This window comes from Mustelus asterias, chromosome 13 (genome assembly GCF_964213995.1).
Source record: "Mustelus asterias chromosome 13, sMusAst1.hap1.1, whole genome shotgun sequence".
NCBI lineage: Eukaryota > Metazoa > Chordata > Chondrichthyes > Carcharhiniformes > Triakidae > Mustelus > Mustelus asterias.
Genome location: NC_135813.1, coordinates 60,263,240 through 60,289,612, shown reverse-complemented (window position 1 = coordinate 60,289,612; position 26,373 = coordinate 60,263,240). Strand labels below are relative to the sequence as shown.

General features: G+C 41.0%; 1 protein-coding gene across 2 annotated transcripts in view; it reads left to right on the top strand.

The window, feature by feature from the left end:
* hira (histone cell cycle regulator a) overlaps positions 1–26,373 on the top strand; it is a 100,439-nt gene that overhangs the window by 12,153 nt on the left and 61,913 nt on the right. For both annotated transcript variants that reach the window (XM_078226849.1, XM_078226850.1), the window contains exons 3-11: positions 19–129; positions 3,698–3,788; positions 4,986–5,080; positions 9,769–9,864; positions 10,165–10,325; positions 11,554–11,721; positions 21,890–22,003; positions 24,352–24,422; positions 25,885–25,990. In XM_078226849.1, coding sequence (XP_078082975.1) covers positions 19–129; positions 3,698–3,788; positions 4,986–5,080; positions 9,769–9,864; positions 10,165–10,325; positions 11,554–11,721; positions 21,890–22,003; positions 24,352–24,422; positions 25,885–25,990 — 1,013 coding nt within the window. The remainder of the gene's footprint in view (positions 1–18; positions 130–3,697; positions 3,789–4,985; positions 5,081–9,768; positions 9,865–10,164; positions 10,326–11,553; positions 11,722–21,889; positions 22,004–24,351; positions 24,423–25,884; positions 25,991–26,373) is intronic.

Here is a 26,373-nt window from a genome sequence, read left to right as displayed (position 1 = left end):
TTTACTTTTCCCCTACAGGAGAGGATTCAGGGAAGGTTGTCATATGGAACATGCCACCAGTTGTTCGAGAGGAGGATGAGAAGAATGAGGCTATCCCCAAAATGCTTTGCCAAATGGATAACCACCTAGGTACATGTGATTATATATGCGGAAGCCACCTTTTATGTGTCACTCAGGAACTTTGCCCAATGTTTCAGTGATCTTTCATATAATTTGCTATTTACAAGCCTCAGAATCCTTATTCCATTTGGAGGATACAATAATGTTCTAGTTTGCTTTTTCACGTATAATGTCTATCATTGTGAAATATTGGGTGGGATTCTACAGTCTTGCTCTTCCTAAAACCGTAAATCCCACCTGAGGTCAACGGGCCTTTCCATGGCCTGCCCCTTGCCCGCTCCAATTCCCATGGCAGGTGGGATGGTAAAATTCTGGCCATTGAGTTTAAATGTTTCTTCTGTTAATCCTCAACGTCAGTGCCTTTTTAAGGGACAGCGAATAGTCAACCCATACAGTCAGAGTTACTAATTAGGCACATTTGCACAGAAAATCAAGTAGATTCAGTCTGGGTGGAACTAAAACAACAGGGGAGGAAAACATTGGTGAGAGTTGTCCATAGGCCTCCAAACAGTAGAGGACAGCATTAAAGAGGAAAAGAAGAGATGCATATAATGATGCAACATATAAACTAGGTAAACCAAATCAGCAATAATACTGTGGCTGATGAGTTTCTGGAGTGTGTATGAGATGTTTTTTAGACCACTATGTCAAGGAACCAACTAGAGATCAGGCTATCCTAGAATTGGTATTGTGTAATGAGAAGGGGTTAATTAATAATCTTGTTCTGTGGGGTACTTTAAGGAAGGGTGATCATAACATGGTAAAATTCTTCATTAGAATGGAAAGTGAAGTAGTCCAGTCTGAAGTTAGGACCTTAAATCTGCAAAGGCACGAGGGATGAGTTGGCTATGATAGGTTGGAGGACTTCATGAAAAGACATGACAGTGGAAAGTCAATGACTATATTTAAGAAACTAATGCATGCATTGCAACAATTATATATTCCTTTGTGACATAAAAACAAGTAAAGCAGCCCCACCATGGCTAACAAATGAAATTTAGGGTAGTGTTAGACCCAAAGAGGAATCATGTAAAGTTGATAGAAAAAGTAGCAAGGTCGAGGATTGGGAGCAGTTTAGAATTCAGCAAAGGAGGACCAAGAGATTGATTGAGAGAAAAAATAGAGTATGAAAGTAAAATTGTAAGTAACATAAAGGCAGAGTGTAAAAGCTTCCATTAGTATATAAAAAGAAAAAGATTAGTGAGAATAAATGTAGGTTCCTTACAGTCCGAAATGGGAAAATTTATAATGGAGAATAAGGAAATGGCAGAGCAATTAAGCAACTACTGTAGTTCTGTCTTCGCTGAAGGCACAAATAACTTCCCAGAAATGCTAGGGAAACAAAGGTCTAGTGAGGAGAACGGGCTAATGGAAGTTATTAGTGAAAATATAGTGCTGAAGAAATTAATGAGCCTGATAATCTATGTCTGTAATCTATATCCTAGCAGATATAGGAGGTGGCCATAAAAATGTTGGTTGTCATATTCCAAATTTCTGCAAATGTTGGAACAGTCTGGGCAGATTGGAGGCTGGTGAATGTAACTCCACTATTATATTAAAAAAAAGAGGGTGGGAGAAAATGGGGCGTTACAGACTGGCTAGCCTAACATCAGTGGTATGGAAAATGCTAGAGCCTATTGTAAAGGATGTAATTACAGGAGACTTTGAAAGTATCAACAGGACTGGACATTGTTAACATAGATTAATGAAAGAGAAATCATGTTTGACAAACCTACTGGAGTTTCTGAGGATGTAACTGAGAACCAGTGAATTTGATGTATTAGGGCTTTCATAACACCTTTAATAAAGTGGGGCGCCAAATTCTCCGTTCTCGCTGGCAGCGGTAGCGGGGCGTGCGAGACCAGAGAATTCCGGCCAAGAGTAGGATTAAATGGGTCTTTCTTAGTGTGGCAGGTGGTGCCTAGCGGGGCACTGCAGGGGCAAGTGCTTGGGTGCCAGCTATTCACAATATGCATCAATGGGAACCAAATGCAATATTTCCAAAGTTTGCTGACAACACAAAACTATGTGGGAATGTGAGTGGTGAGGAGGATCTAAGGAGATTTCAATTTGATCTGGAAAAGTTGAATGCATGGGCAAATACATGGCAGATGCACTGTATTGTGGATAAGTGTGAAGTTATCCACTTCAATAAGAAAAACAGTGTGGCAGAGTATCACTTAAAGAGTGATAAATTGGAAAATGTTGATGTACAAAGGGACCCGGGTGTCCTTGTACACCAATCATGGAAAGCAAGAATGCAAGTGCAGCAAGCAGTTACGAAAACAAATGGTATGCTGGCTTTCATTGCAAGAGGACTTGAGTACGGGAGAAGGATGTCTTACTGCAGCTGTACAGGGCCATGGTGAGACCATACCTGGAATATTGTGTGCAGTTTTGGTCTCCTACCTAAGAAAGGATATACTTGCCATCGAGAGTGCAGTAAAGGTTCACTAGATTGATTCTTGGGATGGCAGGATTGTCGTAAGAAGAGAAATTGGGTTGACCAGTCCTATATTCACTGGAGTTTAGAAGAATAAGAGAGCATCTCATTGAAACAAATCAAATTCTGACAGGGCTGGACAGTCTGGAAGCAGGGATGTTGTTTCCTCTGGCATGGGTGTCTAGAACAAGTGGTCGCAGTCTCAAGATATAGGGTAGGCCATTTAGGAATGAGATGAGGAGAAATTTATGAGTGGGAATTGTTTTCCTTACCTACTTTGTCCAGCCCACATGATTTTGAACACCTCTATCAACACCTATTGGCTGCCTTCTTTTCAAGGGGAACGGTTCCAACTTCTCCAATCTATCCTCATAAGTGAAGTTTCTCCTGCTCCCATTTTCTGTGTCTATATTTTCATTTTTCTTCTTTAAGAGTTGGTGTCTTTTTCACACTGCAACGGTATTAGAAATTCCACTCCTTAAAATAAATGTTGAACTGGCTTATCTCCCAGACTGCTCTTTTCCACAACCAGTTATTTTCATCTACCAAAACCACTGGGAGAAACGGAGGCTACGTTATCTCCTGTTTGTGATATCTGGTTTATCAATTAATTCCGATGAACTAAGACGAAAGGTTTATTTTGATTTTATTTCACATTCTAATTTCTGCACCACGTTTCTATCACTTTCTGTTGAGAAAATTGAGTCAGTGTTGGAGTATAGTCCTCTTGAGTGCTGACCAGCCTCTGATACTTTGCTCGTTCACCATTATTTATGCGGCCATTGAAACCTATTTGACTGCTAGGAAGGCAGCCCCAACCACGCCTTCTGTTCTCACATGTTGCTTACAACAGCACACTTCCAGCTGATGTCCCTATATAGCAATTGGAAATGAATGACCTGGTCCGATTCTCTTTTTCTAATTTGTGTGCAGAGGCTCAACTTCTACCACATATAATTCAGTACAGACTTGCAATTGAACTTTGGAGCTCTTGGTCTACTTGGCTGAGCCACTTGCTGGGTAAACCCGCTGAGCTCTCCTGGTTTTTTTATTTAATTCAAAGTCTATTTTGCTGCTTCTGCATTCTTGCAGATAAATGTGACATTGCTAATGTTTGCCTCTGTTTCCTTGCAGCCTGTGTAAATTGCGTGCGCTGGTCTAATAATGGATTATACCTAGCATCAGGTGGAGATGACAAGTTGATCATGTTGTGGAAGAGAGCTGCGTAAGTATCTGAAGACTGCAAGCTTCACAAGCCTATGTACTCAGTCACTGATTTACTTGGTTGAGTTTAAAACATATAATTATATCCAGGAATGATGCAAAGACAACCACACAGGTAACCAATAGATCAATGTTACATTCTAATGCTGTATGTAGAGGGAGATCTAGTGGATTTGCATTGTGATTTAATACATTATAAATGGGTGTACCCGGTGCATCCCCATTGGTTGGTTGTCGACAGCCACTTTCTGAATGAATATTGGCAACATGTAAACTGTTCAAAGTTGCTAAGTATAGTGGGACATACTGGGCAGCTGTTAATCTGCAGCACATTATTATGAATCCTGCAGCGACCAATTACATTTCAAAGGAGTTGATTTTCCCAAACAATGAACAGAAATAACTAAAGGACAAGATTTCATGCTTTTAAGACTTTTACTGTAACAAATGATCTAAAATCAACATAAATCAAACATTACTTAACAGACAACCGAACCAAAGAAATGGTATTTTTGCATTAACTAATGTAGTCAAGATGCCTCTTATAACCCTTCTTGATGTGCATCATGCTTCTGGCCGACATGCAGCATTACAAGAACGAGAGTAAAGTTATGTCTGGCTGTCCAGCAGACTCACTTTGCCCTGCCACAAGGTTATAACTTCCACTGTCCTCAGAAAATTGTTCCACTCAGCGTGAGTCTTCCAGATCCAATTTCTACCAGTGAGGCTTACCTCAGCTACATCCTGTTCTTTAAATCTCCTAAAGTCTAATCTGCTCTGTTCCCTTCCTATCGAACAGAAAATGAACTTTTTGCAAGTATCCTGCTTCCCCACAGCAGTAGCTGCTTTATTTCTCAACACAGCCGTAGTTGCTGTATCTCCTTCTCTCTCTCCTGTGTCTCACAATGTAGCTGTTTATTTACTGTGAATTACCATGGACATGGTTTCTGTTTGAGTTTCACCTCCTTGGCAACCAGACCACCTGGGCATGTCTCCTAGCTAAGGTGCTTACTGAATCCCCAATTTCTCCTCAAGTTAAATGAGACATTTTAAAACAGGACTGTGTGGTAAAGTTCAGTCCATGACAGCACAATGAATGGATATATCCACGCTTGTTTGGTGCCTTGCAGCTTCATTGTTGGTGTCGAGAATCTAAGTATGATGTGATATGTGGTAACTGTGTGATTGCTTTTTAAAGGTATATCGGACCAAGCAATGTCTTTGGTTCCAGTAGCAAGCTAGCTAATGTGGAACAGTGGAGGTGCGTTTCTATCCTCAGAAGTCATACAGGAGGTATGAGTTGCAGGTCATGTTCTATCATGTTCCCACGAAGTGGGCAATGAAAGACTTTTTTTTTAACACAGCTTTTGGATAATGAAATGAAATGAAATGCGACTGAACACCCTGATCTTCAGTGAATTTATTTAGTGAGTACCTGCACTATGTAAACTGAAAAGATCTATGCATTGGCCATCAATCTGTGCCAAATTAGCTGATCTGTGTCAAAGCTGATCTGGTTGGTGTTACGGGCCACACATTTGGGATTTGGCCCACTGGCTTTTTAGGTAGATATCCAAGTACTTGTGGTGAGAGTTTCTGAATTTATCACCCTTTCAAGCAGTGAGTTCCAAGACCATCTGGGTGGAAACTTGTTTCCTCATCTCTCCTCTAATCCTCTTCCAATTACGTGAAATCTATGATCTCTGGTTTTTGACCCTTCTGCAAACGTAAATAGGTTGACCCTATTTATTCTATCTAGGCCCAATATTTTAAGCACCTCAATTAAGTCACCCCTCATCTCCCTCTGTTTCAAGAAAAGCAACCTCAGCATATCCAATCTTTCCTTGTAATTCAAACTTTCCAGTCCAGGCAAAATAGTCATAAATCACCCCTGCATTCTCTTGGTGCAATCACATCTTCCTGTAATGCAGTGACCAGAACTGTATGCAGTACTCAAGCTGTTATCTAGCTAGTTTTGTATCCAGTTCTAGCATAACCTCACAAATCTTATATATTATTTTCCACGGCTGATAAAGGAAAGCATGCCCGATGCCTTCTCGATATATTCTTGAAATAGATATCCACTGTTTCCATTTCTGATCCCAATCCAGAGACCTCCACTGGAGGTGAACATGCATGGATGTTAGCTGAGGCCAGGTTTGGCGTTGAAAGTGGCTGCTTCATGTGATTGAGTGGTCCATCAATACTCATTGTTTAGGTGCTCAAATAGTGGCCACTTGGGAAAGGTACCAGGGTGTCCAGCTGTATCTCAGCAGTGTGTCAGTGAAGAGAGGAGAGGAATTTGGTGAATGAAGAATAAAATTAATTTGACAATGGAAAGAGGTAAGAGTTTGTCCACGGCTATATCTGATTTCACTGTGCGTTTCACTGTGCTATCAGCGAAGGTGTTGAGCAAAGGCAAGTGTTCCTTCACAGAAGGAAATTACCAGGTTAATGGCTAAACTTGGAGAACATTTTTGAAGCCAGCTGTTGCAGATCTTTATTGGCATCTTGCCTTGCCAGTAAAGGTCTGTAATCTGTCACTCTTGTTTCATGGCCAAACACTTATCCAGAGGCAATTAGCTAAGCAGTTGTCACATGAAAATGACCTAAATGGTGACTGGGAGCTAAAAGACTTTGAATTGTCTGTGATTCCTGGTGAACTCTGAATCCACTTAGATTTGGCTGGTGTAAGAAATAGAAAAATTCTGTTTGATTTTTAACACTCGGGATTAAGGCACAAGGATGAGAAAAATTGGATCATTGGAATTACATTGATCAAAAGAAAATGCTTTGCCCATTACTTATCATGTGCTTGCTCTTACACGGGGGTTATCTAATGCCATACCTTGTCCTTTTCCTGTTTTTAAAAATGTATTTTCAAATATTTGTCTAATTCCATTTTAAATGTTAAGGTATAGACCTAATTAGCCACTTGTGGCTAAATTATTCTGATTGGATTTTGTATGAAACAAATTCTTCCAACATTGTTCTTTTATTGTGCTGATATATAATCCATGTCCTTTTGTTAACATTGTCACCATTTGCCAGTGAATTATGCACCCACTCATTCTGAACTTTGTATACTTTTATATTTCCCAAAATCTTGCTGTTATTCACGCTGGCGGGATCTTATGGTCCTGCCGACGGCACATCCCTGTGTCTTGGCGGGGAAGGATGCATTCAATGGGAAGACCCATTGACATTGATGGGATCATAAGATCCCGCCGCCAGCGAGGGGCGTGCCACCTCCCGCTGCGAAACGCACCACGGAGGGGGAGAAAAATCCCACCCATTGTCTTTGATCTCTCAAAAGGGCCTTATGACTTTTCTGCATTTGTGCCTCTACACACTCCTGATTAAGTCTCTTGATGTGTTCAGTGCCTTCCCAAATGAGCCTTCTCCATTTTGCTTGGTCAGAAGCCAGGTTTCCCATGAGTTGGTGGAAATGTTTGACCTCTTCAGAGATGCTTTGAGGACAAATGGAAGTATATCCATACTGAAGTCCCTTGAAAAATCTTTTTTATCTTCTTTGCTTCTTGCTAACCCCTCTTGCAATCTCTCAGTATTTCTCTTCTCAATATTGTCCATGAGCGTACCATTCCTTCTCCCTCTCACACTTCACGCACATACTGCACCATTTTTGATTGCTCTGCCTCCTCACTATATTGATGGGAAATCAATATAATGGAATATCCTGTTAGATTTGCCCCAACCTTACCATACAGTATAAATTTCCTGTGTGAAGATATTGATATTGTTTCATTGAAGCCCATTCTGCCATGTTTCCCCTGCTCCAGAGCTCCTCTCATTGGCCTAAATATCTGAAACCCTTCCTTTCTAACCATTTGTCATGATGAGCATTGCCCTGCCCTAGTGCCTGACATTGAGAGTCATCCTGAGCTTAATACCTGGGAACTGGTGTAGGTTAGCAAACAACGGGATGGGTGATTGGCTTCAAGTTAGGACAGGAGTAGCAGAGTTTTGGATGTCCTCAGGTTTAGAGAGGATGGAAAGTGGGAGACTGGCCAGTGCATTAGAATAGTCAATGCATGTATGACGAGAGATTGAACAGTTTTGGCTTATACTCGCTGGATATCAGAACGATGAGAGGGATCTGATCAAGTATAAAAAAAATTAAAGGGATTGATAGAGTAAACATAGACCAAATGTTTCCCCTTGTGGGGCAGTCTAGAACAAGAGGTCACAGGTATGGGTTGAGAGGCAGTAGATTTAAAACTGAGATGAGGCGAAACTACTCGCAGAGGGTGGTGAATTTGTGGAACTCGCTGCCCTACAGCGCGGTGGAGCCTAAATCGTTGACTGGTTTCAAGAAGGAGATAGATATGTTTCTGTTTTTAAAAAATGGGTTAAAGGGATATGGGGAACAGGTGGGGAGGTGGATTTGAGACCAGGGAGAGATCAGCCATGATTTGATTGAATGGCAGAGCAGGTTCGAAGGCTGAATTGCCTACTTCTCCAAATTTCTATGTTCCTATGTCAAGACTAGAAGCTATGTGGGTGTGTAGCCAGGCAGCAAGTACCGTGCAGTGCAGTGAGTGGGCCTTGCACAAAAGACTTTGGGTGGAATTTTCTTGCCGCGCGTGCCCGGAAACCAGAAAATCCTGCCTGAGGTTAACGGACCTTTGCATGGTCCACCCCCTGCCAGTTACAATTCCCGTGGCGGGCGGGACTGGAAAATTCAGCCCTTTGTTTCCCAGCATTGGCATCCCTCAGCTAAACAATTACTAACTTATGCATTGTTTTAAAATAGTAGCAACATATTGTATATTTTTTAATTCGTTCCTGCCCTTGAGAAGATGGTGGTGAGCCACTGCCTTGAACAATTGCACTCCGTGTGATGTAGGTGCGCCCATAATGCTGTTAGGAAGGGAGTTCCAGGATTTTGACCCAGGGACGGTGAAAGAATGGTGATCAGGATGGAATGTGATTTGGAGAGGAACTCTCAGGTAGTGATGTTACCATGTGTCTGATGCACTTATTCTTTTGGATGTTAGAGATACCAGGTTTGGAAGATGCAACGAAACAAATCTTGGCAGGGCGTCTTGCAGATGCTACACACTGCAACTGCAGTGTGCCGATGGTGGAAGAAGTGAATGCTTAAGGTGGTTGATGGTGTGAAAATCAAGTGGACTGCTTTGTGCTGGATGGTGTCAAAGTTCTTTTGTGTTGTTGGAACTGCACTCATCCAGGCAATTAGAAGTATTCCATCACACTCCTGACTTGTGCTTTGCAGATAGTGGACAGGCTTTGGGGAGTTAGGTGTGTTACTTGTTGCAGAGTTCCCACCTTCTGATTTGGTTTTCATGAGGTAAGATCATAAGAAATAGGAGCAGGAATAGGCCATTCAGCTCACCAAGCCTGCTCTGCCATTCAGTTAGATCATGATTGTGTGCTTAACTGCACTTTCCTGCCAATGCTCCATAGCCATTAGCTCCCATGTAGCTCGAAAGTCAAAAATTGAATATATTCAATGGTCCAGCCTCCATTGCTCTGGGGAAGAGAATTCCAAAACGCACAATCCGCTGAGAGAAGAAATTCCTCCTCCTAATCTTAAATACAAGGCTCCTTATTTTGACACTGTGCCCCCTTATTCTAGATTTCCCCACAAAGGGAAGCAGTTTCTCAGTATCTATTGTCAGGTCCACTCAGAATCCGAATATTTCAATAAGGTCACCTCCCAATTAATATAGCCCCAATCTGCTCAGCCTATCCCCATCAGACAACCTCTTTGTAGCCACTGGCTGGTCTAGTTAAGTTTTTAGACAATGGTAACCGCAGGATGTTAATTGTTGGGGATTCAGTGATGGTAATGCCATTGAATGTCAAGAGGAGATAGTTAGACTCTTCCTTGGAAATGGTGATTGCCTGGCCCATGTGTCACTGAGGTTTCCTTTCTTGGCTTTACATTGTATAGTGCACTACAGTACACTTACTGAGGACTCTTGTCTATGTTCTAGATGTGATGGACCTGGCCTGGTCACCCCACGATGCTTGGCTCTCCTCCTGCAGTATAGATAACACCGTTGTTATCTGGAATGCTCTGAAGTTTCCAGGTGAGATTGGAAGTTGGCTTTAAATTGATTAATAAGTTCTATATGGACAGGACTGGATCCAGTATGAATTGGAATTCCTCATGAATCAGTGTTGAAAGTTAAATTTTAGCATTTACATTCTTCAGCATAGATACTCTGCCTCAAACCCATGCAGGAATTGTTTCCTTTGAATCCATTGCAATCGTAAGGTTTGAACGCTGTGTAAAAAATAACTTGCTGTTGGTCACAAAAGGTCTCATTCACTAGAAAAAGTTGTAAGCTTCAAAGACCGTGAATACATTTCAACTCTCTTCCTTGTAGAGATCATTGCAACATTACGGGGTCACTCGGGTCTGGTGAAGGGCCTCACCTGGGATCCTGTTGGGAAGTACATTGCATCCCAAGCTGACGACCGGAGCTTAAAAGTATGGAGGACCATGGATTGGCAGTTGGAGACGAATATCACTAAACCTTTTGACGAAGTATGTGTTTACAGTAAATGTCTGAGTTGTTGCCCTGAGGTGATGCAGTTTCATGCTGCCCTTTGTGGGAAGCCTGTTCATAAGATTTCTCATGTAGCAATCTAGAATGCAGGCCTTCCAGCAGTCATAATGCCAGCTTCTCTTCTGTCCTTTTTTGTCGACTGTCTTCTTCACGGTGAAGGTAGGGGCAATTTGAAGAATGCATTCTTTTTTTAAAAAATCAATGTCCTGAAAGTCTAATTTGGATTAGGCCTTACAAATAAATGGTCGGTACCCCCAGCTGAAATCTTATTTCTGTATTACACCAAAACCTGCTGTCTATGGTTCTCCACGGCATTGAGTGGTCGAACCAGTGGTCCTTAATATATATGTTTTTGGGTTTTAAAAGTGATTCCTGTGGGTCAGGGAGGGATCAATTCTTCTGATGGCTCTCACAAATCAAACTTCTGCTGCATACTTGACTCCCAGATTCTACCCCCGTTCAGCGAGATGCTCAAAATATGCAAAAAGCGTGCAGTTGTTTGGAACTGACACCCAACCATGGGCATTGTTTGTGCCTTGGATTGGGTGGATGGTGAGCTGAGACAGCCTGGTGGAATTGACTACCTGAAAACTGCCCCCATTCTTCAGGTGAAATCGTTTGAATGTATTCTGAGAAAAAACTTCTCTGAGGTTACCCACCCAGTCAATTCATTTTTAGAAATATGTTACTCAAATGTTAAACCAATTGATGCCATCTTGAAAACATTACAGAAATATAATCTGGTATGCAAGTCATTCATAGAATCATTAGAATCCTTACAGTGCAGAAGGAGGCCATTCTGCCCATCAAATCTGCACCAAAACTTGTCCAGGCTTACCACATAACACCACATATTTACCCTGCTAATCCCCCTAAACTATATATCATGGGACACTAAAGGGCAATTTAGCATGGCCAATCCACCCAGTCTGCACATCTTTGGACTGCGGGAGGAAACCGGAGAACCCGGAGGAAACGCAGACACGGCGAGAACGTGCGAACTCCACACAGACAAGGCCGGAATTAAACCTGGATCCCTGGTGCTGTGAGGCAGCAGTGCTAAGTACTGTGCCACCATGACACCCAGTGGAGTTAGCAACATTTGTGTTTGTTCAGTTATTGCCATGCAAATTGTAAACATCTTATTGACATGGTTTGTGTAACCACAAAATGCTATGGTCATATAATTGCTTCATTTTGCTGCAGTGTGCAGGCACGACGCACGTACTGAGGTTAAGCTGGTCCCCGGATGGCCATTACCTTGTATCTGCTCATGCAATGAACAACTCAGGCCCCACTGCACAGATCATTGAGCGGGATGGCTGGAAAACGAACATGGACTTTGTCGGCCACCGGAAGGCAGTGACTGTAGTGGTAAGTGTACTGATCTTTTGAATCCTGCAGGAAATAATTTGGAAGAATGTAATTTATAAGCTTGTTTTGCATTGTACTTTGGGTAGAAGGAGAAAAGAATTGGAAATACAAGGATATTGGATCGGAATTTACTGTCAAAATTATGGAGAGGCTAGCGACAGTTATCCTGTTGTTTCTGCACAAATTACGCAGCAACTTCAGGCAAGGGCAAAGTAGTGGTTAAACGAAAACCACAATTTACTTATGATGTGCATTGCTTTGCTGTTTGCTTACTGACATTGGCATCTTGCCGTTTAATTCACCATTACAATGCATTGAAAGATGTGAAGTTCCTGTGCTTGGATAGTAAATGTGTATTAGTGAAATTCCCAGGTCTAGTAGTGAAGAAGATACACAGACGAGAATGCTTTGGTGGAGATTGTTTTTGCTAGCCACAGTACTTCTGATCTAACACCCATCTTCAATGTTGGCTGACTCTTTATATAGACCTGCTAATTAACTAATCTATACCCAACTCCTGTTCAGAATATTTCTGTAAACTATTAGACATTTGTGGCACAGTGGTAGCGTCCCTACCGCTGGACCAGAAGCTCCGTGTTCGAGTCCAACGGAAGGACTTGTTGTCTACGGAAGGAGAATTCAATGCGGTTCACCGGGCTAATAGTCAGTACTGGAATCCTTCCCACACTATTCCCCAAAAGGGAGTGTGGGTGTGAAGGTATGCTAACAACATTCATTTCTTCAATGATAATACAAAAAATACCCGTCAACTGAACCTGTTAGATACCAACAGATTCCCCTCTTTAAATTAAATTGATATGCAGTCAAAAAACTATTCATCAGGAAATGTACAAAATGGTAATAAGATAATGTATATGATCTTTAACATACTTCATATTCCCTTCGCCCATCTTGAAAACAAAAAAAAATTACAATAATGAAAATTTCCATGTTCTCATAATCCACTACCAATGCAAAGCGTCCCTCCTCAAGAATATTCAATAATTTCTTTGGACAAGCAGTTTTTTTTTGCTGAAACAATTAGACATCTGGTGACTTGCCGTCAACCTAATTTATTTTTGAAATCTCCTTCTGACCATTTATACTCATGAGATCTTCAGTTTCCATCCTTTGTTCAGGTTCTTTCAATGTGGTAATCAGTGTCAGTAAGGCATATGGAATGTACTCTAAAGCTTGGTTCCCATGTTGCAAGATTATTCCTGGGCCTCTCCTTTATAATATGCTCTGTCCCCAGGCTTAAATTTCATTTCTGACATCATGATTTGATACCTCAAAGCACTCCTGATTTTTCTCCTGAAAAGTCCACTTCCATAAATGCTCTCCTTCCTCCTTACATGACATTCGAATGTTCTGCAAAAATTGAACTAATGGTAGTCCCCTCTACAGCCAGTGGATGGTCCAATGTCATTCAAGGCAACTTCGGATCCCTGTTATAAACTAAGTGATGAGGCTGTAGCCCCCAGCCATCTGGAGCGTCTTTTTTTTTATATGTAATGCCCACGCTAAAGCAATTGTCAGTTCACAATTCAGTTGTAAAATCTTGAGTATTGTGTCATTAACGGCATGATTTCTCTCATATCCCGTTGCTGAAAGGACTTTCTGCTGCTGTGTGCATTGCTACAATATTCAAATTTTTGCACCATACTCCTGAATTCACCATTGACAAATTCTTCCCCACTATCCATTTAAAAATGGACTGGTGCTCTCAGTCCAGTTCTTATCCATCTTTCCATTATTTTGATAATTTTTTATCTTTACTAAAAATTACCATTGATGGAATAAATCTAGCCACTATGTCTACAGTAGAGGAAAAATATTATTTCCTATCCCATACTTTGAGGTCCATCACTGCTGCAGTTTCATTGAAGTCTTGCCAATGGAGGACTTACAACTGGTTGCATGACATTCTCCTGTACTTATTCCAAATATCATTTTTTTCACTAATGTATCAACAAGTGTATTCCTCATCCAGTACCTCTGCATCCTTTAACAGAATCTTCAATCTACAGCCAAAGGGATGTGCAAATTGTCAATGTAGATTGGTAATAATTTGGTTCCCCTCTTAAATTCCTATCCCCAGCAGTCATTAATGCTCCTATAACATTCTGTCGAGAGATGTATGTCTTAAAGGTATACAAGAAATGACACGAGTCTGTTAATTGCAAATCTACATATTTACCAAAAACAAATCACTTATGCTCCATGTCCAACTTTATTTGCTACCAAATAAACCTGTTGGACTTTAACCTGGTGTTGTTAAAACTCTTACTGTGTTTACCCCAGTCCAACGCTGGCATCTCCACATCACAACTTTATTTGTGCCATTTTCATTGAAGGCTTACTTAACAGTATTTCACTTGATACCATATCAGCACTGATAGTGATTTATCCCTGCTATTTTACACAGAATTACTATTCTTTGTAGTGATTTCAACATGTTATCATTACCAAACTTGAAGCAAGTAGAACTGTCACATTCTTTGACGTTACTTTGGTCTTCCGTAAAGACGACATGTAACATTTTGACCAGTCTGCTCCATGTACCCTGGATGCACACCCACGCTCTCAAACTGTGCAGTTGAACAAATCTGCCACAAGGATACTCAGAATCGGATTCATACAGTGCAAAAGAGGCCCTGCACCAACATGTGAGAACTACCTAACCTGCCTACCTAATCCCATTTATCAGCACTTGGCCCATAGTCTTGAATGTTATGATGGGCCCAGTGCTCATCCAGATACTTTTTAAAGGATGTAATGCAACCTGCTTCCATCACCCTCCCAGGCAGCGCATTCCAGACCGACACCACCCTCTGGGTAAAAAGCTTTTTCCTCACATCCCTCCTAAACCTTCTGCCTATCACCTTGGACTTGTGTCCCTTTGTGACTGACCCTTAACTAAGAGGAACACCTGCTCCTTATCCACTCTGTCCATGCCCCTCATAATCTTGTACACCTCGATCAGATTGCCCCTCAGTCTTCTCCGCTCCAATGGAAACAACCCAAGTCTATCCAACCTCTCTTCATAAATTAAATGTTCCATCTCAGGTAACATCCTGGTGAATCTCCTCTGCACCCCGTCCAGTGCAATCACATCCTTCCGATAATATGGCGACCAGAACTGCACACAATACTCTAGCTGTGGCCTCACCAAAGTTCTATACTACTCCAACATGATCTTCTTGCTTTTGCAACCTGTGCCTCGATTGATAAAGGCAAGTGTCCCATGTGCCTTTTTCAACAACCTACTGACATGCCCTTCTGCCTTCACGGATCTATGGACAAACATGCCAAGGTCCCTTTGTTCCTCAGAATCTCTTGAGTGACATAGTGTTCATTGAATATTTCCTTATCAAATTATTCCTTCCGAAGTGTAGCACCTCACACTTTCCAGTGTTAAATTCCATCTGCCACTTATCTGCCCATTTGACCATCCCGTCTATATCTTCCTATAGTCTGAGACATTCAACCTCACTGTTAACCATCCGGCCAATCTTTGTGTCATCCGCAAACTTACTCATCCTACCCCGCCACATACTCATCTATGTTGTTTATATAAATGACGAATGATTTAGTGGCTTCCAGTCACTAAAGTAACCTTCTGTCATCACTCTTTGTCCCCGACAAGTGAGCCAATTTTGAATCCACCTCATCAAATTACCCTGTATCCCATGTGCATTTGTCACCTTTATGTTTCCAGTCACAGAAAGGTAGGTAACTGGAGGATACAGAATTAAAGTAATTGGCAAAAGAAAGAGCTGACATGAGAGAACACATTACTTGCGCAGTGAGTTTTGATCTGGAATGGCTCTGTCTGAAAGAGTCGTATACAATCCTATCATGGCCTGTGTTAATGTTCAAAGAATAAATCTAAATACCCAGCAATTAACCAACACAGCCATACCAAATAATTTCACATTCATTAATGTTATTGTATACCAAAAAAATAATGAAGCAAAGTAAGCAGAGTTAACACTATATTGTTACTGTCCAGTTAGGCACCTTTAACATTTAAAAAGAAATCCAATGCCTTGTTTTAACCAATAGAACTGCACAAGATTTCACTTTTTTGAAAAACAAACTTTATTGTATGTAAAATACTGAAACAAAACAAAGCCTATTAACTTAACAATATGGTTTATAACTATATATGTGACACACTCTGATTTACTTCCTACTTCTCCCACAAATTCTCACAACAAACATCAATCTTAAAGTTATTTACTACTGTAGAGACCATCTCTAAGTATGCCACAGTCTCTGGAGAATGTTCCTCAGCTTCAGTTATCCTCAGAGTTCAAACATTAATTTATTCTCTTTTGACTTTGAAGGGCTCAGTCTCTTGATTTGTTTACTTCTCCAATATTTCCACGCAAATCTGCCTGTTACTTTCTTTTGCAGTAGGACAGTGTGAGACCTACTGTAGACTTACCTAACAGATTCGAATGAGGCAGTCTTCCAGCTTCAGTTCCTCATAAGATTCAAACTGAAATAAGCCTCACCTGCCTTCGGAACATGGTCAATGATGAAATTAGTGTTTTACGCTGCTTACAGTGCAGGGCTGTTTAACTTGGCTAACTTCTATGTGAGTTGCAAACCACACGTGGTCCAAACTGCAACTAAAAACTTTACCCAGCAGCCAGGATCAACTGAAACCAGAGAGTCTTCCTAAGCTCCATCAATCTCACTGACCACATAGCCTGATTAGGACTATCCTCAGTCAACCTTTAAGCTAATTATCCCTCCTTTATGATTTCTCTAGACAAGTAAGCCCACTTGCTGTTTTATAGCTCTATGTCTTCTATTCTGACTCTCTTAAACAAACATGGGTAACCTTCTGAACTGTCTTTGTTAGATGTTCTGGCAATCAATAAAGCCCCGCATTTTATTTATCTTGCCTTCACTGCGGTAACCTTTCCAGAACTAAACATTACCTCTAAAATACTAATATGAATGATGAACTGGACATTTGCAACAACAGATTTTATTTATTTGCATTATGAACTCTGTTCTACTTTTTAATCCTCTTAAATAATTCCATAACAACAATTTTGAAGGTTCATTACTTCTTAGTGACGCGCACAAAGGTTTGCCACAACCCTTGAGCATTTGCTTTAATTCCCTCAAGGTTCTAGATAAGACTGAGTAGAGGTTCTTTACATGTTGGCTATAGCTCTTGGCTATGCGGCCCTCCACTTTTTTCCTTCTCAGATCTCAGCTCCTGGTTTGGTTTGCTGGCAGATATTTGACTGCCTTTCCACAGCTTTCCAAGTAAACTTTGCTGCAAGGCCCTGTGGGGACCAATGAAAATTTCTCTATTAGCTGCAAGATAGAGCAAATCTTCATGAAATCCAAACCGAACTGCCTGATCCTGTGGCAAACACACACAGATACATTACACAAAATAACCTTCTGACTGAGGCTCCACCCTGAATTGCTCTAGCTATGATCACGTGACATGCTGACAACAGAAATGTAAACTAATTATCATACCTGCAGCACAATTCTTTGATTCTGTAAAATGAATAAATTATATTGCTAATAGAGTTTTATGACCCTCCTCCAGACCCCTGGCTCCATTAGAAGCTGAGAGGTGGATCATTCATTGTTCAAATTTTTTCATGATCAACTCTGACTTGCAAGATAAACAGTAAGAAGTCTCACAACACCAGGTTAAAGTCCAACAGGTTTATTTGGTAGCAAATACCATAAGCTTTCGGAGCACTGCTCCTTCGTCAGATGGAGTGGAAATCTGCTCTCAAACAGTGCAAACAGACAGAATCAAGTTGCAGAATACTGATTAGAATGCGAATCCTACAGCCAGCCAGGTCTTAAATGTACAGACAATGTGGGTGGAGGGAACATTAAACACAAGGTAAACACAGGCTACCTAAAGTGCAGTATATCAGAGCTGTTTTAGAACAAAGACAGTACAGGAACAGGCTCTTCAACCCTCCAAGCCTGTGCCGATCATGATGCCTGCCTAAACTAAAACCATATGCACTTGGAGTCCATGTCCTTCCATTCCCATCCTATTCATGTATTCATCTAGATGCCCCTAAATTCCGCAAATGCACCTGCCCCCACCAACTCCACGGGCAGCGTGTTCCAGACATTCACTACCCTCTTTGTAAAACACATGCCTCGCACAACTCCCCTAAACTTTCCCCCACGCACCTTAAATCTATGTTCCCGAGTACTTGACTTTTCTACCTGAGGAAAGCGCTTCTGATTATCCACTCTGTCCATGCCACTCATAATCTTGTAAACCTCTATCAGGTCGCCCCTCAAGCTCCGTCATTCCAGTGAGAACAAACCGAGTTTATCCAACCTCCCCTCATAGCTAATACCCTCCAGACCAGGCAGCATTCTGGTAAACCTCTTTGGTACCCTCTCCAAAGCATCCACATCCCTCTAGTAGTGTGGTGACCAGAATTGTACACAATATTCCAAATGAGGGCTAACAAAGTTTCTGTATTTTGTTTTATTATTATTTTATTAATTATTAATAATTTAAATTATTAATTTATTAAAATACTATTTTACCAGTTTCTCAACCAGATGTCCACTTACCTTGCATTTAACACTTCAACCTCCGACCAAAAAAAAGTATTCCTAATACTGAAAGTTATATTCCAAAACAGATAAACCATGAACTAGATTTTCACAATCGGTGTAATGCTCAAAAGGAAATTGAATAGACAATTGAAGTACTCTTGGAAAAGAGCAAGGTAATTGGAATAATTGGATAATTCTTTCAGAGTTGACAGGGACACAATGGGTTGAATGGTCTCCTTTTTTATATCATTCTATGATTAGCCGAGCAGATCACGTGGTAATTTAATAAATTCGCCTTGACCTTCAAAAAAGACTTAGAGCAGATTTGGATTGTTCGGATATCTTTTGTTTCAAAAAGCCTTCACTATCGTTCCCAGCTTCCATTTCATTCCAGGGAACATCTGCTCTGACTTTGCTTTCATGAATGCCAGCTGCATATAACTGCAGTGACATCAGCAGTAAGATGCCTATGTTTGATTTGGGGTGTTTATAAATGATGCTGAAGTTAGACAGGAGGTTAGAGCACGGTGTTTGTGGAGACTGCCGAATTCTATATTTGAGCTTCTCCTTTGTCTGTCATTTCTATTTGCAGTATGATACACAATGGGATATTAATTTTACTCTCCCACTTAGCCACTGGCCAAACAATCTGTCCTCAAAATGATTCTTTAATCATTCCATTTATACCTTGTTTAACCGTTTCATTGTTTGCAGTTAGTCCCGAGAAAACCTGTTTCCAGAATGGTGCAATGAATCAGTTTCTCCACCAGCATGATTGAAATCTGTTTTACTAAACACTTTTGTGAAGGAAGGTCCCTCTGAACACTATTTTTCTTGTTAATTAGATTGCCTTCCTTTGTGTGTGTATTTTGCAATAAGATGTGGTTGCATATTAGTAACCAATTTTACCAGCATACCTAATATCAATTCAGTCATTAGAAATACCCCATTGCCATGCAAACATCAGATAACTATGTTATTACTTAATTTAAACCACCAACTGATCAATCTGCAGTCAGAAAAAATGAAATGGGGATTGACTTTGCTATTGAACGCCACACAACTGAATTGTACAGAATTGTGACTTGCATTTGGGGATTGTTGTGGGTGTGGGATTGGTGATGGGAAGATAAGGTAAAGCAGTCTTGTGTCAAAGCAAAAGGAAAGCTTAGACTTATGTAGCATCTTTCACAACCACAGAAAGCACCCAAAGCATTTTACAACTAATTAAATACCTTTGACGCGCAGTCCTAAAGGCAGAGTTATTGGGAACTGGATCTGCAGTGACGCACTAAACAATAAACTGGGGCTTTGTTTTCTGTAACTTAATAAAATCAATGAAGAGAAAGGAATAGTTCTTGTTAGCTGCAGACTGCCTGTAATCGCAAATAGGGAGAAGGTCATCTGGGAATAAATACAGCCTATCCAATTTTTATTTATTATATACCTGGACACAGGTGAGGTCCCAGAGGATTGGAGGATAACTAATGTGGTCCTGTTATTTAAGAAGGGTAGGAAGGATAACCCGGGAAATTATAGGCCGGTGAGCTTGACGTCCGTGGTCGGGAAGTTGTTGGAGAGGATTCTTAGAGATAGGATGTATGCGCATTTAGAAAGGAATAAACTCATTAACGATAGTCAGCATGGTTTTGTGAGAGGGAGGTCATGCCTCACTAACCTGGTGGAGTTTTTTGAAGAAGTGACTAGAATGGTTGACGAGGGAAGCGCCGTGGATGTCGTCTATATGGACTTTAGTAAAGCGTTTGACAAAGTCCCTCATGGTAGGTTGGTGGAAAAGGTTGGATCTCATGGGATAAAGGGGGAAGTGGCTAGATGGGTGGAGAACTGGCTTGGTCACAGAAGACAGAGGGTGGTAGTGGAAGGGTCTTTTTCCGGCTGGATGCCTGTGACTAGTGGTGTTCCGCAGGGCTCTGTATTGGGACCTCTGCTGTTTGTGATTTATATAAACGATCTGGAAGAAGGTGTAACTGGGGTGATCAGTAAGTTTGCAGACGACACGAAAATGGCTGGACTTGCAGATAGTGAGGAACATTGTCAGAGGCTACAGAAGGATATAAATAGGCTGGAAATTTGGGCAAAGAAATGGCAGATGGAGTTCAATCCAGATAAATGCGAAGTGATGCATTTTGGTAGAACTAACATGGGGGGAGCTATACGATAAATGGCAGAACCATAAAGGGTGTAGATATGCAGAGGGACCTGGGTGTGCAAGTCCACAGATCCTTGAAGGTGACGTCACAGGTGGAGAAGGTAGTGAATAAGGCATATGGCATGCTTGCCTTTATAGGACGGGGCATAGAGTATAAAAGTTGGGGTCTGATGTTGCAGTTGTATAGAACGTTGGTTCGGCCGTGTTTGGAATACTGAGCCCAGTTCTGGTCACCACACTACCAGAAAGACGTGGAGGCTTTAGAGAGAGTGCAGAGGAGGTTTACCAGGATGTTGCCTGGTATGGAAGGGCTTAGTTATGAGGAGAGATTGGGTAAACTGGGGTTGTTCTCACTGGAAAGACGGAGGATGAGGGGTGACCTAATAGAGGTGTATAAAATTATGAAAGGTATAGATAGGGTGAACGGTGGGAAGCTTTTTCCCAGATCGGTGGTGACGTTCACGAGAGGTCATAGGTTCAAGGTGAGGTGGGGGGAGGTTTAACACAGATATCAGAAGGACGTATTTTACACAGAGGGTGGTGGGGGCCTGGAATGCGCTGCCGAGCAAGGTGGTGGAGGCTGACACACTGGGAACTTTTAAGACTTATCTAGACAGCCACATGAACGGAGTGGGAATGGAGGGATACAAAAGAATGGTCTAGTTTGGACCAGGGAGCGGCGCGGGCTTGGAGGACCGAAGGGCCTGTTCCTGAGCTGTATTGTTCTTTGTTCTTTGTTCTATATGAACATAGGAATTTGGAATCGGTACTTTGGCTCCTGTAGCCTGCTCCATCATTTGTTAAAATTATGGCTGATTTGATTGTGGCCTCAACTCTACTTTTCCGTCCACCTCCAAAGCACTAAAATATTGAATGACCTTGCTGCCAGTACTCCCTGGGGAAGAGAATTCCACAACAACCCTCAAGAGAAAAAAATTCTCTTCATCTCTATCTTATATGGGAGGCCCTTTACATTTAAACTGGGTCCCTAGTTTTAGTCACTCACACAAGAAGAAACATCTTCTCAGCATCCAGGTTACAATTTCGTTGTTGCAGTTATAATAAAATTTCAATCAACATATATAGTCCGCTGTGGTTTGTTGTACTGTCAAACATAATACATACTGATAGGAAACCATTAAGTTGCACAGACTCTCTTGTATGACCAAGGCTTCCTATTTGTTTGCAGTGGTAGCACTGAATAGATTCTGAAATATAAGGTAATCTTTTTACATTGGTACCACAATAGTGAAGTGTAATGGTTGCTGAGTTGTGTCTGGGCTTTCTTCCAGTCAGCAGTCTTTACGCCTGACTTCCGAAGATGATGTGAGGAATTAGCAGCTTCATAATACTTTGAATGTGCAGTTGCCTGTTGTTGATCTGACAATGACAATTTTCCTCTTCTATTCCCATCTTCAGAAATTTAATCCCAAAATCTTCAAGAAGAAGCCACGGAATGGAAGCTCCAATAAGCCAAGTTGTCCTTATTGTTGTTGTGCAGTTGGGAGCAAGGATCGGTCGCTCTCTGTTTGGGTAAGTTCTAAGTCCCTGATGCCTTATTTCTTAAATAACGTTTCAAGAATAAGGAAGCGCATTTGTTTTACGTTGAAATTGTGTGTACCTTTCCTCATTGAGCTACTGATTTCATAGCCAGTTGTGAAACTGGTGAAGTTGGAGGGTGGTCATCTGTTAGAATCATAGAGTCATAATAGCACACAGCACTGGAGGCCATTGAGTCTATGCCAGCTCTCTGTAGAGCAATTCAGCTATTTCTATCTATTCCTGTTCTATAACTCCATACCATCCAAGTTCCCTCAAGTGCCCATCCAATTTCCTCATGAAATTGTTTATTGTCCCAGCTTCCACCATACTCTTGGGCAGTGAGTTCCAGATCATTACCACTTGCTATGTAAGAAAAGTTCTTCCTGATGTCCCCCTGCTTGCCCCACCTTGAATCTGTGTCATCTCGTGCCTATACCATCAGCTAATGAAACAACTTTTCTCTGTTTACCTGTTGATACAATCAAACTTCTGTTTTCCATCACCTCTCATCCTTTTTCACCAGTTCTGTGTTCTCAGTCTGCTGGTCCACTTTTTGGTCCTACAATCGCTGAAATGTTATCCAATTAAGCTTTAATCTGCATCCCCATTGCAAATTCTGTATCCTAACTCTTGATTCCAACCCTTCGAGTTAAATCAGAGTATTTGCAAGTTTGGCGCCCTATTTGATCTTGAGCTGAGTTTCCACGTTTGCATTCTCCCTATCACAAAAAATACCTGTTTTCAAACACTGTAACATTTCCTGTAGCCACCTTTCCCTCAGCCCGTCTGCTGCTGAAAACCCTCACCTTCAAACTCCCCACTTCTAATGTTGTCTTTCTCCACCCTCCATTATCTTCAACCCATCCAAAACATTGCTACTGATTTCTTAATCCCCACAAAGTCCTTCTCACCTCTGTGCTCACTGACTCATATTGATTTAATGCCTAATTCCTAACATTTCCTAATACTCCATTTTCCAATCTTTCCTGCCATCAATCTTCACTGTCTCTGTAACCTTCTCCAACCCTACGAACTTCCAAATTTGACCAACTCTCCAACTCAGTCCTCCCTGACTTCCTTCACCCTACCTATTGGCATACTACCTTCAGCCGTCTAGATCCTAAACTCTGGAATTTGGTCCTTACACCTCACTTCATTTCTTTCTTTTCCTTTAAGATCCTATTTAAAACCTTCCTCTTTGAGTAGGATTTCACTCAGCCTGCTTGTATGTCTCTGTCAGTTTTGTGTCTGATTACAGTCCTCTACAGTGCCTTGACATTAATGTTCCTGTGTAAATGCAAGTTGTTGTCTGAGGTTAATTATTTTTAACCCTTCCTGATAGTTTCTATTCCTCTAAATTATGAAACCTTTTACAGTAAACCAAGTGGACAAGCAGCTGCTGTGATGAGCGGATATTAGTGGATTTAACTTAGTTCCTGAGAAAAGTGGCACAGAACATTTTTAAGTGTTGTAGAGAGAAACTGTACTGATCACTGAACTTGAATTAAAGTTTGTTTGGACAGAACCTCCAATGTATGGGAATCGCATTACAATACCAACTTGCGTTTATATACAGTTTTAATTTGAGAAAATGTCCCAAGCTATTTCACAGGAGTTCCATGAAGCAAGTTTTAGCTTATTTTTGCATGCTGTAAATCTAATTTTCAGTACCGTTCTGCTGTACGCTACTTATAATACAAGTTTGTTCATTCATAACAATCCTGAAGAAAGTAAAGGGATTAATAGCCAACTCTTGTCAATTTCCACCAGTCCCTTTGCTCTGCAATAATCTGTCCCATTTTATTAGCCCTTTTGGCAAGTCAGCTAATCCAACAAACCAATTTGCCATTAGTTGATCATAAAAGTTTTATTAAATGTTTTGTGAAAAATCCAAGTAAGTCCCATCCATTAAATAGCAATAATCTAATGAATTATCTCCTCAAAGAATTCCAGTCAGTGGCTTGTCACACATTTGTATGATCCTCCTAGTTAACCTTTGTTGCCTCAGTGCTCAATTATTGAAACCTTTCAGACACTCTCAAATTTTGCCGATTTTAATTAATTTTGCCTATTTGCACCCAATTTAATTTCCTTTTAAGTTTATTATCCGCCAACTGATGGTGCATCTTTCATGAAGCTTCTCACAATGGGAATTTGTTGCTTTTACCACATAAAAGCGCAAGGATTTGTGGTTAGACAGCATCTTGATTGGTTTTGGTTTGGTGTGCTACCCCATCATTTTCAATGGTCTAATAATTCAAAAGAGCATCTACTGGCAGTCAGCCATAAGCTTGTGGTTTTGCAGTGTTTGATTTAATGGTTACTTTCTATTTCCACAGCTGACCTGCCTGAAGCGCCCACTAGTGGTAATTCATGAATTATTTGACAAGTCAATCATGGACATTTCCTGGTAAGGGCAGTGCCATATTAGTCTACAATGTCGCTCCACTGCATAGTATTTACTGTACAGAGTAAAATGGATAGCATTGTAATTAAAGTGGTGATTTTATCTAAGTGAATTGAAATAAGTCAACGTTTATGTGAAGAATTGTACTGCAATATTTCAAAGTTGTGTATTAGAATAGATCACTGTTTTTCTTGTACAAAATAGATTTAATTGCTGCTTCGCTTAATAGGATGTGTGAAGAGCACTGGTCATGATGTTCAGAATCGTTCTGACATAAACTAGAAACTGGTTCTGTGCCTGTATCTTCTCAATGATCAGTCTAGTTTTGGTGTGGGTGGTTTAATTTGATAGTTTGTGTATTATTTGTGCCTTCCAATCTAAACTTGTTGCAGAAGGCATGTTGTATGGAATACTGTTTTAACCCAGCTACAGCACTAAGCTCCATTCAACTGCTTTAGTTATCATTGTGGCAAAAGAACTTGCAGTTATATAGTGCCTTTTACAATCTTGGGATATCCCAATCCGTTTTACAGCTAATGAAGTACTTCCAAAGTGTGGTCACTGTTGTGAATGAACATAGACAACCTGGTGGAATGGGCAGCCAAGTGGCAGAGAAGTTCAGTGCAGAGAAATGTGGAGTGATTCATTTTGGTTGGAAAAACTTGGAGAGACAATATAAAGAGTACAATTATAAAGGGGGTCCAGGAGCAGAGGGAACTGGATGTATATATGCATAAGAAATTGATGGTGGCAGGAGAGGTTGAGAGAGTGGCTAATAAAGCATGCAATATCCCAGGCTTTATTAATTAAGGGCATAAAGTACACGAGCAACAAAGTTATTTTGAACTTTGTATAAGACAATAGATTATCCTCAACTCGAGCATTATGTCTGCTCTGGGCACCACATTTTAAGAAGGATGTGAAGGCACTGGAGAGAATGTGGGAAGATCCATGATAATGTTTCCAGGCATGAGAAATTTCAGTTTGGAAGATAGATTGGAAAAGTTGGGAATGCTTTCCTTGGAGAAAAGATGCTGAGTGGAGAGATATGATAAGGGTATTAAAAATATTGAGTGGTTCAGATAGAGTAGATGGAGAGAAACTGTTCCCATTTGTGAAAGGATCGAGAATGAGAAGGCATGGATTTCAAGTAATTGGCAAAAGAAGCAAAAGTGACATAAGGAAAATATTATTTTCATGCAGTGAGTGGATGGGGTCTGGAATGCACTGCCTGAGAGTGTGATGGAGCCTGGCTCAATCGAGGCATTCAAAAGGGGATTGGACTATTATTTGAAAAGTAAGAGAGTGCAGGGTTATGGGGAGAAGACAGGAGAATGGCAAAAGGTGAATTGCTTCTTTGGAGAGCCAGTGCAGATGCAATGGGCCAAATGGCCTCCTTCTGCGCTGTGACAATTCTGTTAATCCGTGAAGATGTTACATTTGTTTTTGTGATTTCTGTACCCAGGACTTTGACTGGATTAGGATTGCTAGTGTGCTCCATGGATGGGACAGTGGCATTTCTGGATTTCTCACAGGAAGAGCTGGGCGACCCACTAACTGAGGAGGAAAAGGTAATGCAGAGTTGTGCCTGGCTTATTGGTTCTTTGATTACAGTGAAAGTATACCTTCCATGCACGTTCCCAGATTGCTTGTAAATTTAACTGGTAATAACAAAATAATTTTGTTCATCCAGTGGGTGGTGTGGCACCAGTATCCTAGAGCCTGAATTCCTTGGGCACAGGGACTTGTCATGAAGAAGGTGAAACAGACATGAAGTATCAATCCCACCCTTTTGCCAGATTGTGCGCAACTTGCAGTGAAATTAAACCCCTGATTTACCCTCCTTGAAAATTTGCACAGGTAAAACGTCCAAGAAAAGATAGCTCTGAAATTCCTCTGAAAAATAATGAATGCTAACTTCCACGATGCATTGAATTGTTGGATGAAACATCAT